At 45.4% G+C, this 14,853-nt stretch overlaps 2 protein-coding genes across 2 annotated transcripts; one reads left to right on the forward strand and one right to left on the reverse strand.

The window, feature by feature from the left end:
- The first annotated feature begins 4,055 nt into the window (after positions 1-4,055).
- LOC133488582 (transcription factor Jun-like) lies at positions 4,056-5,728 on the forward strand. Its single transcript, XM_061796604.1, has one exon. The coding sequence runs from the start codon at positions 4,391-4,393 to the stop codon at positions 5,282-5,284; it is 894 nt and encodes a 297-aa protein (XP_061652588.1). The 5' UTR covers positions 4,056-4,390; the 3' UTR covers positions 5,285-5,728.
- A 253-nt stretch (positions 5,729-5,981) lies between these two features.
- tada1 (transcriptional adaptor 1) lies at positions 5,982-14,161 on the reverse strand. The gene is made up of 8 exons (XM_061796602.1): positions 12,071-14,161; positions 11,384-11,475; positions 11,231-11,296; positions 10,793-10,887; positions 10,462-10,674; positions 9,918-10,069; positions 9,680-9,836; positions 5,982-8,634 (listed from the first exon to the last, which is right to left on the reverse strand). The coding sequence occupies exons 1-8, from the start codon at positions 12,151-12,153 to the stop codon at positions 8,482-8,484; spliced, it is 1,011 nt and encodes a 336-aa protein (XP_061652586.1). The 5' UTR covers positions 12,154-14,161; the 3' UTR covers positions 5,982-8,481.
- Positions 14,162-14,853: the final 692 nt, after the last annotated feature.

The raw sequence follows: 14,853 nt of genomic DNA on the forward strand, positions 1-14,853 counted from the left end.
ACTCTGCTCAGCTGATACATCAACAAATACACCACGTGCATAGTGCATAGTGGCTTGTCTGTTTTTGTTCCAGCGGAGCCTGGACTGTCCCACCGCCTGATTTGAAGGCCTCTCTCTCGGTCTTTGCTTGCGATTGGAGAACTCCGTGCCGTTGGGAGCAGCTGGCGTGGGCGGTGAGGGGACGGGGGGGGGGGGGAAACAGTTTCAAAAATGCTATTTTCTGAAGACTGCTGCAGCGGGAGGGGAAAAACTGAGCGAGAACACAAAACACTGCTGCTACTCGTCGGAGTGCCGGAACGACACAAACGGAGACGAGTTGGGAGCGAGCCACAGTACAACGCTCACCAAATGCACGAGGTGAGAGAACAAGCAAATAGGAAACAGATTTTACCTAGCGATTACCAAGGTGTTAAAATCAAGGCCCGTGGGCTAGATCTGGCCCGTCACGTCATTTTATGTGGCCCGTGAAAGCTTGCCACAATTTTTTCCTGGACTTCTGTTCAAAACTAGTTATCCATCGTAAAAATGAGAAGAATAAAATGCAGGGGCATTTATGTAATATGATGGGGTGACTCATAGGCTTTCCACACACAAACATGTCAACAAAAAAGCGGACGCCATCACATCGCAAAGCGTGGTACAGAGGCAACTTCCAGTGGAATTGAATCAGCCTTTCTTTCTGGCGCTCTTCAGGTGGAGCCAAAGCAAGAACATTTGCCATTATTTGTTTTTATAGCAGACACATTCAGACTGCTCAAACAGTTGCACTTGTCTGCATTCTTCATTTCCTAAAACGAAAAGCTGTAAGATGTAGTTTTACTTCAAATGTCATTCAATCTGTTTCTGTTTTTACAAACTACAAGCAGTTTGTTTTGTATTTTGATCCTTTACTATAAAACAAAGAAGGTACAATTCTGCATAAAATGGTCATAAAATATAGTCTGGCCTTCACCTAAATCACAAGAACGTCTGCTTAACCTCATACCACACAAACAATTATATAGCATGTTTTCATTTTTGGGAAAATAACATGCATATTAACATGACACGGAGGGAAAAGTGAGTGAACCTCTAGGCTATGGATTCTCCAAGGGCTAATCAGAGTCAGGGGTGAACCAATCAATGACAGAACTACCATACGAAGGACATGAAACGAGGATAGGGTTCATAGGAGAACACCGAGGTGGAAGCCATTGCTGTCGAAAAAAAACAACAACATTGCTGCACGTTTGAATTTTGCGAAAGAGGACTTGGATGTTCACAGCACGACTGGCAAAATATTCTGTGAACAGATGAAACCAAAGCTGAATTGTTTGTGAGGAACACACAATGCCATGTGTAGAGCAAAAATGGCACAGCACACCAACATCAAAACCTGATCCCAACTGTGAAGCACGGTGGAGCGAGCATCAGGGTACGGGTGTGCTTTTCTCCCTCCGGACCTGGACACCTTGCTATCATCAATTGAAAAATGAACGCACAAGTTCATCAAGATATTGTGCAGAAGAACTTGAGGCCATTTGTCCCACAGTTGAAGCTCCAAAGAGGATATTTGTTGCAACAGCACAAGAATCCAAAACACACAAGCAAATCAAGAAGAGAATGGCTTCAGAAGAAGAAAATCCATCTTCTGGAGTGGCCCCCCGGTCAAAGTCCTGACCTCAACCCCATTGAGATGTTGTGGCATGACCTCAAGAGCGCGATTCACAGCAGACATCTCATCTCTTGCTGAACTGCGACAGCTTTGCAAACCGGAATGGTCCAAAATTCATCACTGACGGTTGTGTACATCTGATCTGCAACAAAAGCAAATGTTTGCGTGAGATTTCTTATGCCAAAGGGTCAAGGGTCAACCTGTTATTAAATCCAGGGGTTCACTGAGCTTTGCTTTTTTTTTTTAAAAGAATGAAATCATACTGTAATTGTGTGGTATGTGTTTTAAGAAGTGTTTTTTTCCCCCCTTCTGATTCCGATGAAGATCGGACTACATTTGATGAATGACTTATGCAGAAATGTAATCAATTCCAAAAAAGTTCACATACTTTTTTTCTCCCGCCGCAAGCCCCAAACCCAGATTGTTGGCGTACCGTTCCACCCCGAGCACTTATTCATTTATGCGGTTTCACCGGCGGAACCAGGCCCCTGCGGGCAACCATGACTAAGATCTGCCTCGTGACGAAAACAAGTTTAACGCCCCTGCTTTGGAGTGGTTGCACTCCCACTGGGAATATTGGATGTGCGTGAGTACAGCGTGCCAGAAAGCTACAGCATGTCGTTCAGTCTGTTGGGAACTAATTCATTGTCGGTTTGAGTGGAACACTGAACAACTTCTGCACGGAAGCTCCAGCAATCATGACATTCTGTTTGAACGAATGAGACCGAACAACGTATTGTCCCGTGCAAATCCGTCTTCAGGCCACCACCGCCTTTGTTGTTAATGAACTTGTTATTCTGTAGGACAAAATACTGCCAGCAGAAGTAAACAAAATTGCCAAATATTTTGTTGAAAAGTGGCGCATGGGCCAAAGACAACCCTTGGGATTTCGGTGAGGGTCACAGGTGTGGATACTGGAAATTATTTTGGGCGGCTAATAACATCAGTGGAACCCGCCGCTCCCCACCTGTTGGTCATCCTCCATGAAGCACAAAGTAACTCGCAGACAAATACAATGCTCCACAGCTCACTTTTGGCCTCTGAGCACTGTTCTATTTTGTCTTGAAACTTTGATTTAGCCAGGTGGTTTCAACGAGGTCTCTTTTGCAAGACAGCAGCATGAAATTTCAGCTAAAAACGTGAAAGGAACATAAAACCATGACAAATAATGTAATCAAAATAGCACGACGATGAACAATGACAAATTCCAAGGGAATCCGTTCAAAATGAGCTAATACGGCTTTTGAATAACAGGCAAAGCGACAAGTTCTTGAAGTTGCATGTGTTTTTGAGGACTATTTCTATTTCACCAGTATTGGCATAAAGGAAAAAAATACATACATTTGTGGGGGAAATAATAATGACCGTGTCTTCATTGTACAGTTTAAGACTAGTTAATACTCCCATATGTATATGGGGTACCTGTTATAGGCCGTGGTTCCGGCACCCGCCTGTTCCCATTGCGGTTGAGTCACGACACACTTTTATATATACACGATGCACAAAAAGAAAATGTATTGTTCAATAAAAGCCTTTGAAAACATATATCGCCATCACTAAACTGTGCTTACATGTCTAAAGTATCTTTCACAGCAATTTATGAGCATTACAACTGCGTGTACACAAAGGAATAGAGTCATATTAAATGCGGAACCATAATTGTTCATAACATGGCCACAAAATTTCATTTGCATCTTCACATTGACGACATCTTTTTAGCAAAGCGAGTATGTCTCGTGTACAAATACTTGGAGCGTTACACCTCACGTACACGGCTGTTGAAATGATATTTTCGAATCCTGGGTTGCATGTTAAATTGTTCGCTGAACGGGAATTTTACATGAATTTTCATTTTACAACACACCTCCGCTCCTACAAGTTGAAACAAAATATTGGAACGCGTCAAAGTATATTACGGTACATTCTTTCTTTCAACAGTCTATGTTGTGAATATAAAACATTGAGTGGAATAGGAGTCCAAGATCCTGTAATTGTTGACTACCTGTCTGCGACCCACCCGTAAAGAATCGGCGAGCCACTTTTCGGTCCCGACCCACCAGTTGAGAATTGCTATGCCAAAATAAAAATGCAGTTTGCAACTATGGTGATAAAGACGTTTCCGGTGGGAAATGTGCTCCAACCCTCGAAGGACGAATTCATTCGCCCGTTTGCGTTCGTCAAGAACGATCGAGCGGGGAACGAAATACCGAAATCTTCAAAACCACGTACGTAATCCCAGAGTACGTCGCGCCACCGTCCGTATGACCTAATCCCGTCAAGCACCGCGCGGGAGGGGGCGGGGCATGGACCGTTGTCAGAGCAACCGCCATGTCATAGATAGGCCCCGCCCGACCGATCCTCCCCAGCCAATGGCAACCCTTCCAAATGACATCATTGTTATTTTCAGGGGAGCTACAGCTCGGAGGTGGATAAAGTTCGTCTCCACGTTGGAAGCGATCGAAAGAAAGTAGTATCCCAAATCACGCACTGGATTGTTGGTTTTTTTCCCCCCCTTCTCCCCCGGTTTGAAGACGAGGATCCGCCAAGAAAGGATATTTGTACGGACATTTTGTTGCTGGCGGCGGGGAAACGACGCCTTTTTTTTTTTTTTTTTTTTTTTTTGAACCGATGATCGAGAGCAAAGTTTCGTCGGGCCGTTCGAACTCGAGCAAAAAGGCGAGTCATATGTAAAGAGCCGCACTGGTTTGAAGGCTTTCCGAAAGCGACGCGAACTTCATGTCCGGGAAAATGGAGGCGACGTTTTACGACGACGCGGTTTCCGTGAACGCGTCCAACCCGCAGCACGACGCGGCGAGGCTGTACGGCTTGAGCACCAAAGCCCTCAAGCAGTCCCTCACCCTCAACCTGAACCTGAACGAGCCGCGCAACTTCAAGCCTCATCTGGGCTCCAAGGCTCTGGACGTCCTCACGTCGCCCGACGTGGGCCTGCTCAAGCTGGCCTCCCCGGAGCTGGAGCGCTTGATCATCCAGTCGTGCACGGGCCTGACCACCCCCACCCCGACCCAGTTCGCCTGCCCCAAGATCATCAGCGACGAGCAGGAGGGCTTCGCCGAAGGCTTCGCCAAGGCTCTGGCCGAGCTTCACTACCACCAGATGAGCGCCGGCGCCCCCCCCGACGCGCCGCAGACCGCCGGCTCCGGCGGCCACAACCCGTACAGCTGCACGGTGCGCCCCGAGCCTCCGGAATACACCGACCTGGCCGGCTTCCACCGGGCCGCGCCCGCCGACGCCTGTTACCCGGCGCCCCCGCCGGCCGCGCGCGCCGAGCGCTCCAGGCTGCGCTCCCTGAAAGAGGAGCCGCAGACGGTGCCCGAGATGCCCGGCGAGACGCCGCCGCTCTCCCCCATCGACATGGAGAACCAGGAGCGCATCAAGGCCGAGAGGAAGCGCCTGCGGAACCGGGTGGCCGCGTCCAAGTGCCGGAAACGGAAGCTGGAGCGCATCTCTCGCCTGGAGGATCGCGTGAAGGGCCTGAAGAGCCAGCACGCCGAGCTGGTGTCGTCTGCCAACGTGCTGCGCGACGAGCTGGCGCTGCTCAAGCAGAAGGTCATGGAGCACGTCAACAGCGGCTGCCAGCTCATCCTGACGCAGCAGCTGCAGGCCTTCTAGAGTCCCCGTCGGCGGGGACGCGGGACCACATCGTCGTCGTCGTCGTCGTCGGTCGGCTCAGGCACTTTCGACTCGAAACTTTGCGCACTCGGCATTGCCGATTTGGGAATAGGAGCGATGATGACGCCGCGTGACGTCACGCATTCCCTACTCTTTTTATACTGACGTGGGAGCGCCCGCCCATACGATGTCAAGCAAACTGCAATAAATAACACATGACACGCACTTGTACAGCAAAACACTAACAACGTCGAACCTTACACGCACTCAGGTGTGCCGCGTTTACTGACTTCACCTGCCTTACTTACTCGCTTAATCCTCACGTTGATGCAATTTTTGGGATACAGGTCAAGTGTAACTCATGTTAGACATGGAGTAATATTTCTACGCCGTTTTTGAGCACTTCACAATTGTACATATGACAAAATAAAATGTTGAACTCGACGATGCTTTTGTGCCTTCTTAATAATAATAATATTAATAAGAATACGTTCCCGAGGAGGCTTGAGATGAAACCAGTCACTTCCCATACAGCGTGGGACGTCTGCGTGGCGGAAGTGGGCGGCGATATGCCATATTTGGGTAGCCCCACCCCCTCCCCCGGCACAGTGGGATGTGTCTTCTGTCGCTATTTGCAAGCAACTGAAGCGAAACCAACTCACTTTGTTTTGAGAGAAAACAAGCATTTAAACACGAAAATCGATACCTGTTTATTCCTTGCACATGGAATTTAAAAAACAAAAGAAAAAAGCTTTAGTAAAAAAAAAACAAAAAAAATAGGCACTGGCTCTGTATGTTAAAAAGAAAAGCTTTACAAAAGAAATTCATATTTATATATATATATATATATAAACTTAACTGTACATTAAAAAAAGCTTTATAAAAGACATTTATATATATATAAAACATGCACTGGCACTGAACATAAAAAAAATACTGCCGATGAATGCACACACTGGGCCGCTTATATCAAAGTGTATTTTATATATATATATATATATTTCTGAAAACGTCAAACACACACTGAGGACAGAGCAGAGTCCCTTTTGTCACCCACATGCGATCACTCTTAAGACTGCGTTTGAGTGCCAGGACTTCGAAGCATCGGCGCACCTGTGTTTCAGTTAACATGGCGGCGTTGGGATTTGTTGAACCAGTCTTACGCGACACTTGCAATTTATGTACAAGTCCTCAAACTTTGGCCAAATATTCCCCCCCAAGTATGCTTTGCAATGTTTTCAAGCACTTGATATCTTTCGATTTCCTCACAGCGTGACATGGGGAAAAAAAGTCCTTTGAATTTACTTAATTCGAACATTTACATCGGTAACTTGCACACGATTAAAATGTGGTAAAACGCCGTATATTTTGTTTGCAAGAAGAGGGAAAAGTATGTCAGTTTACCATATTTTAATCGTGCAACCAATATAAATGATCAAACACAGAACTTATTTTTCTACCAAGTTCTTTGAATTGACTTCATTTGAACATGTAAATCGGTTGCACATGATTAAAATGCTTATTAACATGTAGTGTGAGCATTTGTAGGTTAATTTTGAGGCTTTTAAAAACAGTTCCCCCGAGGTCGTATTTGTACGCCTGGCCGCTTTCAAATGCTCTCGTGGGTCGTCAATGGCCCACGTCGTCGGCTTCGTGACCCTGCAAAGGAACACTGCCCCACCTCGGAAATAGTTTCAGAGTTGCCGCTAAATTCTCGAAGCAAACACTTTAAATTCTGGCTACGGAGCTGCAGCTGCAGGTGACAACTGGCTGGCAAAAAAGCTGGTCGTAAAACAGGGCCTAGAAAGAGCTTCGGAGTTCATTTTTTCCGACTGAAATTTCATGTGTAGAAATCAAAATCTGCATTTGTCAAACGTGTGGGCACCTGTCGCACGCACACACCAGTAAGTGACGTGTGTTGAAACATCCCAGCTGGTCTTAACTTCCACAAACGTGCACATTTAGCCTCATTTGCATTGAGAAACGCCTCCAATCGACCACATGTGGTAGCAACGATCCCTTTAAGAATGCAAGTCTTGACTTTCCGCTCTGAAAAAGAGATTCATTCTGCGAAAAGCCAAATTGATTGAGGAACTTGTCTGAGAAGGGGAAATGCAACCCAGCTGTAATTTGACGGCACGGCGGGCGACTGGTCAGAGCGTCTGCCTCACAGTTCTGAGGACCGGGGTTCGATCCCCGGCCTCGCCTGTGTGGCGTTTGCATGTTCTCCCCGTGCCTGCGTGGGTTTTCTCCGGGCACTCCGGTTTCTTCCCACATCCCAAAAACATGCATGTTAGGTTAATTGGCAACTCTTATTTGCCCGTAGGTGTGACTGGTTGTTTGTTTGTATGTGCCCCGCGATTGGCCGGCAACCAGTTGAGGGTGTACCCCGCCTGCTGCCCGTTGATAGCTGGGATAGGCTCCGGCACGCCCGCGACCCGCGTGAGGAGAAGCGCGACAGAAAATGGATGGATGGGTTACAGAAAAAAAAAATACAAAAATACTGTTTGGAACAATTAATGCGGGTGTTACCAACAGTGGGGAAAAAATGACGTGGGACAGTGGAAAAATTTAACTGATGTTGTTAATTCTATCAATGAGAGAAAGATGTAGTCTCCTAAATAAAAAAAAAAATGGTTTGACATCAAACTGAATGCCAAAAAAAAAAAAACGTGCCACAGCCCACTGACGACAATTATCTTTAACTGGAAGTGGAGAAGCAATTATGGATGGCCGTATTGCAAGCATTATTGGGAACAGGCAGTCTTCAGCCGCAGCTCGCATTGCGCACATCCACGGAGATATTCTGTGCATTCCTCCATGCAATGTGGATCGCAGATTATTAGGAAATTGATGGAATGAAATCCTTTTCTGATGACAGCTGAATTGGGTGCGCGATGGTCCTCGAACTGTTAATGTAGGTGCAATCTCTGGCACCAATATGTGTGGGAGACCCTCGCTTCCTTTCTGCACGCTCGATAAACGAGAGGCCAGGCTGACACAGAGTCACGTGTCCGCCATCCAATGGCTTTGTTTCATCTTGGTCCATCGATCCTGTGTGTGTGTGTGTGTGTGTGCGTGTGCAACACAAGTGCGGTGCTCCCACATGCGGGCCAGCGTCTGGACACACTACGTGGCGTCCGTGTGCACCGGAGAACTATTCATTACGCGCACCGTGTCCGTGTATTGTGTCCATCTCAGCTGATCGGCACTCCGTCTTTGGCAGCAAGTCGCTGCCTGTGCACGTGGTCCTGCTCCAGTTCTTCGTGGCTGGGGTGCCAGAGCCGCGACAGGATGCGCTCCATGTTGAGCGCGTACATGGTGTGGGAGGGCATCACTCCGTGGTGAACCTGAAGCAGACAAATATTACTACGAAACTCGGACCGATGCAAGGTGAACGCAGCAGAAATTCTGAGCTCCGCTGGTCCCCCCTCCAATTCGTTGGCAACTCAAAACTATTTTGTAACAGGAAGGAATCTATTCCACCATCAAAAAACCTCGATGAGGTCGATTTTTAAGTAACTTTTGTGTCATGTCTGGTGATGTACGTTGACTTCACAGGTGATGCCAGATTTGTGGCCTTATGGAGAAAGTTTGAGTCCAATTCAAAATTGTGTGCATTTGAATTGACAATAGACAAAGAGCATCGTTTGTTTGTTACTGCAAAGTGTACACGCCAGAGCTGTGGATACTGCCCATTTAACCTTTTTTGATTATCATTCTCGCGTTACTGTAAACCAGCTTCTGAGTTTGCCTTTGGTAAAACGCTATAACGATGCTTTCCTTTGGCTCTTTGATTGTGAACATTTTACATACATGTGCAAAAAACATCATTTCACGAAGTGGCCTTTTTGGCACGGTGTAACATGTTGTTAGCATGTTGGCCTAATAGTCGAGAGGTTCTTGGTTCCCATCTCAGCTCGGGCCTTCCTTTGCGCAGTTTCCATGTTTTCTGTCTGTACTCCAGCATTCCAAAAACGTGTTTCTCAACTTAATTGAAAACTCTCTAAATTACCCACCGGTGTGAATGTGAACAATTGCTTGTCTCTACGTGCTCAACGCTCGACTTCTCGCCCAAAGTCATTTGGGCATCTATGCTCCAGCTCACCTGCCAAACTATCGATAACAAGCGCTACTGTATAGAAAACGCATAGGTGCAAATACAGTAGACTACACCGATTTGATCAGGCTGATCGGTATCAGCCAAAATTCTTGTATTCCGCATCCTGTTTTTTGACGATCATTGGGCTTGATCTTGTCAACTCAAATCCGCATTTTGCGTTTCAATCAATCTGGATTTTGAATGCCAGCCTGCCTCCCTGCCTCGTACAATCAAGTATAATCTCAGTGTACTAACTTGGGTTGATAAATTTATGACGGGTGCGTGAGCCCGACCTGTAAGGCCTCCAGGAGGTCAAACATGGTGACAGGTGGGAGGGCCGTGTGGAGGCTGTGGGCAGAACAAGCCAACAAGTGAACCGCTTGCTGCTCCGCCTCATCTGGGGAGATCTGCGGTGGTGGGCCAGCAGGGAGAGAAGCGCTTGGAAGAGGGCTGAAGGGGGGGAATAATCAAATGCATCAAATCACAACGTTAAAGAAAAGAGCGGTTAAGCGCACCGGTCATTGCTCCTACCATTCGGTGACGCTGCGATAGGCAGCGAGGCTGTTCTTCAGATAAGGTTGCGGCGTGACATCGCTGCCGAAGGCGTAAGGAAAATGGCCGTCCCGCAGGCGATACGCTTTCCTTCGGGAAATCACAGCAGTCAAAACGTCTTTCAAATGGTGCTGCAATAAAGCAAACATCCGGATCAGGCATTGCTCTGTCCTCCGCGTAAACACACCCGTCAGCACTCTCGTCAAACCCGATACGGGCGCTACAATGCAACGTGACGATAACATTTACATCTGGAAAAGTTGCTCAATTGCAACAATTTCATTTCTTACCATTTTCAAATACCAACACAAACCATTGAAACTCATTGTTCATCTGGAATTAATATACAAAAAGCGAAAATGAATCCAGTAACGGTTGTGATTTTCCTTGGAGTTGATCGAAGAAATGCAGTCAAACGAACGCCCCCAGGTTAGAATTTATCAACAATTATTTCAATCGGTACAAACACGCACGCTAAACTCGACGCTGCAATACATCCTCCTCGTGTCCCTTTCCGACTCACCTCCACCGCACAGGTCATCGCGCTGACGGCCTCCTCCGTGACGTTATCCAGGCCCAGCTCGAAGGCCGTCACCATCATGCGGGCCTCCAGTTGGCCCCGCGTGGGCAGCAGCAAAGTGTGGGCGCTGAGTCGCAGCTCGTCATCCTCACCCACCGCCTCCCGCGGGCTGAAGGGCTGCGCGCCGCTCAGAGGGTTCTGAGGCTGGAAACGATGCTGAGAGACCAAATCGGAAGAAAACAGATGCAATATCGGCTGTTATTTTGAAACTCAAACATTCATCACATTTGGACTTAAATCACGCCTTTGGGAAGTAGGGCCTAAGCACACATACGTCAAACTTCTGTCGAGAGGAACATTTCTTCTTTCCTTTCGGTTTGCCGGGCTTTGACGCAGAGCCACCTTGCCATTGTAATGGCCCGGCGCCCTCTGGAGGACACAAACACAATGTGTGTACATTATGTGGGCACAAGACATGTGCACCAACGCCACACAGTGGAAGTTCAAATGCCATTAAAGCTGTATGTACAATTCGGAATTCTACTCAAGTTTTCTCAACAAATGAATCCACACAAACTGCGGTGTTCACACGGCCATCTTGGTTTTTGCTACACTTGTTCTAAAAGAAGGACCGGCCTCAACAAAGGGTGTTAAGAGAATTTACACCGCAAGTTATGTGTATATATATATATATATATATATATATATATGCAGAGATTATATAGCACCAACATAACATGCCACAGACAAAGAAACGATTCATTCAACCAACCAGGAGTGGAGACAATGATCTGGCAGCGTGTCAGAATTGCCAGGAGGAAGTCATTGTGAACATGGACTGTTCAAAGAGAAAGAGTGTATAAATGGAAAGAACCGCTATGCTTTGAAATCAAGAAAGCGCCATATTGATTCAGTATGGACAAACCGTTTTCCTGTGCCAACAGACGTCGTGCCTCAATGTCAAACTCTTCCTTGCTGATCTTCTGCTTGAACCATAGTTTCAGGTTTGCCCAGTAGCTGCATGGACGACAAAAAAAAAATAATGTAAATCAAATCAAACCAAACCAATCAACACACAATACCAACCTGCCACGACATTAGTTTTTAAAAGACACAATCCGATATTAATGTAAACATTGGCTTGTTATTGAGGTTACAGTTTACACGGATGTATAACTCCACTGCACCATGGAAAGGTGCGTGTCTAACGACTTACTAAAGTGCTGTCATGTGTTATCACTTTAATAATGGAAAAAAACAAAACAAAATGATTGATTATTAAGTGCAGACTGAACACTTTTGCTTCTACCAGTCCAGAACAGGATATGCATGTACAACAGCAATTAATTAAGTAGCCTTACGATGAAGCCAAACAGCGTGATATATCGAATAAAACTTTGCACCCATTTTACGAGCAAAAATAGACACACAGTAAAATAAGAAGCTACTGGTGGTCCATTGAACTGCTAAACGAGAAACGCCGCCGCCGACGTCAGTGTGAAAGTTAGCCACCTGCTAATTTGAAAACTGCTAAGGAAAGCCATTATGACTTAGAATTTCTCAATCGACCCAAGTAAACGCCCACATCATCAGACGGCAAGTATATACTTACTGTTTCACATTATCGCCAATTGCATCAGTTAAATTCTTCTTTGCAATTTCAAGCTCGCTAGCATGAGATGCCATGGCGGTCATGGCCTCATACGATGACGTCAATATCCAGCGACATCTTTTTCTTCTTTTATTTATTGGCGGATTGCAAGCAACAACGCTAAAACGCCTTCTTGGGATTCCCACATGGTTTCCAGGTAGGCAATATTACTGGCTCCAGGACACGCGCCGCTGCACTTTGATTGGCTGCTGTATCCCCGTAGAACACGCCCTACTACTTCTAGACGGGAAGAGATTTGGCGGCGTTAATATGCTTCCCACTAACCCTCACCCACCATAATCCTCCCCTTAACCCAACCTAAACAGCCTTAAGACCCAACCCTAGTCCTAAACCTCACCACAACAACCGTTTTTTTGATTGGAATTGCGTACAATTGTGATACACGTTTGGGTGGCCATCTCGTTACGACTGCGTAGCCTGCGACGCAGGAGGCAATCCTGCTGCAGTGGGGCGTGTCCTGCCTAGAAACTAGGTGGGAATCCAAATAACGCCCCTACGCCCACGTTCCCCCATCATTTCTGAGCACCTTCTGTGTATATTTTAAAAAGTAGCTATAATACGTTTCTTATGTACTAACTTGGTTTTTAATTCCACTTTATTCACCCCCACCCCGAAATTCCTTGTATTTATATCTATTTATGTTTCTGGTAACATCCAAAGGGGACAGCAACATCTGTTGTACAAAACTTTACAATGAAATCTCACAAACAACGACGTTTACGACTTGGCGGCACAAGATTTCCCCCCATTAAAATGAATACATTAATGATACGGATCACCATTTTTTGTTATTAAATTATTATGCAGCAAAGCTAGACTTAAAAAAAAAAAAAAGCACCGAACGTGACTAACGAAACATCGTTTGTTGTTTGTTTCGCTATTTTTTTTTGTATGTCGAAAACAATACACGAGCAAAAAAATAAAAATAAATAAAACATAAAAGCCGTATAAGGTATAAAAACAACTAACCACTAGATGGGAGCATAATGTCAATTAAGCGGTTGTCTATCTGTCTGTCTGTCTGTCTATCTATCTATCTATCTCTCTCTCTCTCTATCTATCTATCTATCTATCTATCTATCTATCTATCTATCTATCTATCTATCTATCTATCTATCTATCTATCTATCTATCTATCTATCTATCTATCTATCTATCTATCTATCTACCTACAATGTAAATCTTATTTATCCTGACAGCACTTTTAAATACCACAGTCACTATTTCATCATCAGCGAGGCTTGAAAATGATATACAAAACTATGCCTTTAAGAATTTAGTATGTGTATATGCTACATAAGCTCAGGCGAGCATATATAGATTTGATTGCATGTTTTAAATGTAATGTATGAATCGATCTCCTTTCCTGCTTTTGGAATGTGTTATTTATGTAAATATTTTACTGCGAAAAAGTGACATACATTGGATTTAATTCTTCTTGATGCACAACATAAATATCGGTGGTGATGCTCTCAGTTACCTTATTCCAATACAAAGAAAACATTTAATAATCTCCAGACCTGAAGGTTTCCTGGCTGCCATTCTGTCCAGCTGTTGGAATGTATTATTTATATTATCGCTCAAATAGTTTTTGTATTTTACTGTGAAAAGTGTTCCACAGAACAGGATTTATGACTTCCTGATGCTCCCCCCGCATAACACGTCTGATGCCTGGTTTTAATGGGGGGAATAAAAATGGTTTGTCAAATATGAAATCGTGTCTGCGGAACAAAGTGTTCAACATGCGTAGTTGCATCGCAACAATATGGCACCAGAAAATGTGTGTGTTGTGCGCTAACACTGCGTCTTGTCATGAAATTGTACCTGTTTTTTCCCCCCGCTTTGAAATACCGTATGTCCTATTGAAAAGGAAAATATATTTATGGGACGAGCAGACAACTGAATACCCCTCTGCCAGCTCTTCACTGCCCAAGGCAAACACATAATATGACTATTTTTTTCTTCCGGTACCTTGCGCCACTTGAAAAATGAGTCCCGTCATCATTGGTGCCAATCTCGCCACCCTCCAAGATGACAACGCTGCCCCCCATCATCATTCATGACTGAAATTCTGAAATTGTCGGCACTGCTTCCAGGTCTGTATGTGAATGTTCGATTTTTGTGTCCAATCCTATTTCAGCCTCCGTGGGTTGCCACGTCAATCTTCAGGGTCAGTAGCGCTGGCCGACGTAACCCAAAGTGCGCTAGCCACTTTGGCCCACAGCGCGTTGGACGCCTTGTCGTTCAGTCCCGCTCGAGGCCCGGAATGCCCGCAGCAGTGTGCTACCACGATGGGGAATGTTTGCCAAATTGTACACATACTCAGTTGTAGCAGCTTTTTTTAAAAAGATGACTAGCTTCCATTTTTTTTTTTTTTTTTTATAAAATATATTTGCATGAAGCTTTGTTACAAAATTGTCCCACACAGAAATGTTTTTGGTCAATGTTTACATTGACTGAATTCAGAAACATTATGAATCCAAACAAAGGAGCAATTTTGTTATTTTTGCCGCTCTCCCAAGCGGCTCCCGGATCTACGGTGAATAAAGAGTTGAAAAGTCAGGGCGAAGCCTTCAGTAAGCTTTGTGACTCTGATGCAAAGCATCGAAATTGAATTTCCAGCTCCCACAAACCTATTTGTTGTATCGTGGCCCATTGGGCCCTCCGGTTGCGCGATAATGCTGACTTTATAGTGTTGTGAGTGTTTACAAACCGGCATGTCC

This window comes from Phyllopteryx taeniolatus, chromosome 14, assembly GCF_024500385.1.
Source record: "Phyllopteryx taeniolatus isolate TA_2022b chromosome 14, UOR_Ptae_1.2, whole genome shotgun sequence".
Classification (NCBI taxonomy): domain Eukaryota; kingdom Metazoa; phylum Chordata; class Actinopteri; order Syngnathiformes; family Syngnathidae; genus Phyllopteryx; species Phyllopteryx taeniolatus.

What these genes read in the sequence shown, in the direction of transcription:
- LOC133488582 (XM_061796604.1), top strand. Translation starts at nt 4,391, where the DNA reads ATGTCCGGGAAAATGGAGGCGACGTTTTACGACGACGCGGTTTCCGTG.
- tada1 (XM_061796602.1), bottom strand. Translation starts at nt 12,153, where the DNA reads ATGACCGCCATGGCATCTCATGCTAGCGAGCTTGAAATTGCAAAGAAG. An exon ending in GATCATTGTCTCCACTCCTG is followed by an intron (nt 10,888 to 11,230) that starts GTTGGTTGAATG and finishes TGTGTCCTCCAG; the next exon opens with AGGGCGCCGGGCCATTACAA. An exon ending in CGATGACCTGTGCGGTGGAG is followed by an intron (nt 10,070 to 10,461) that starts GTGAGTCGGAAA and finishes GCTTTATTGCAG; the next exon opens with CACCATTTGAAAGACGTTTT.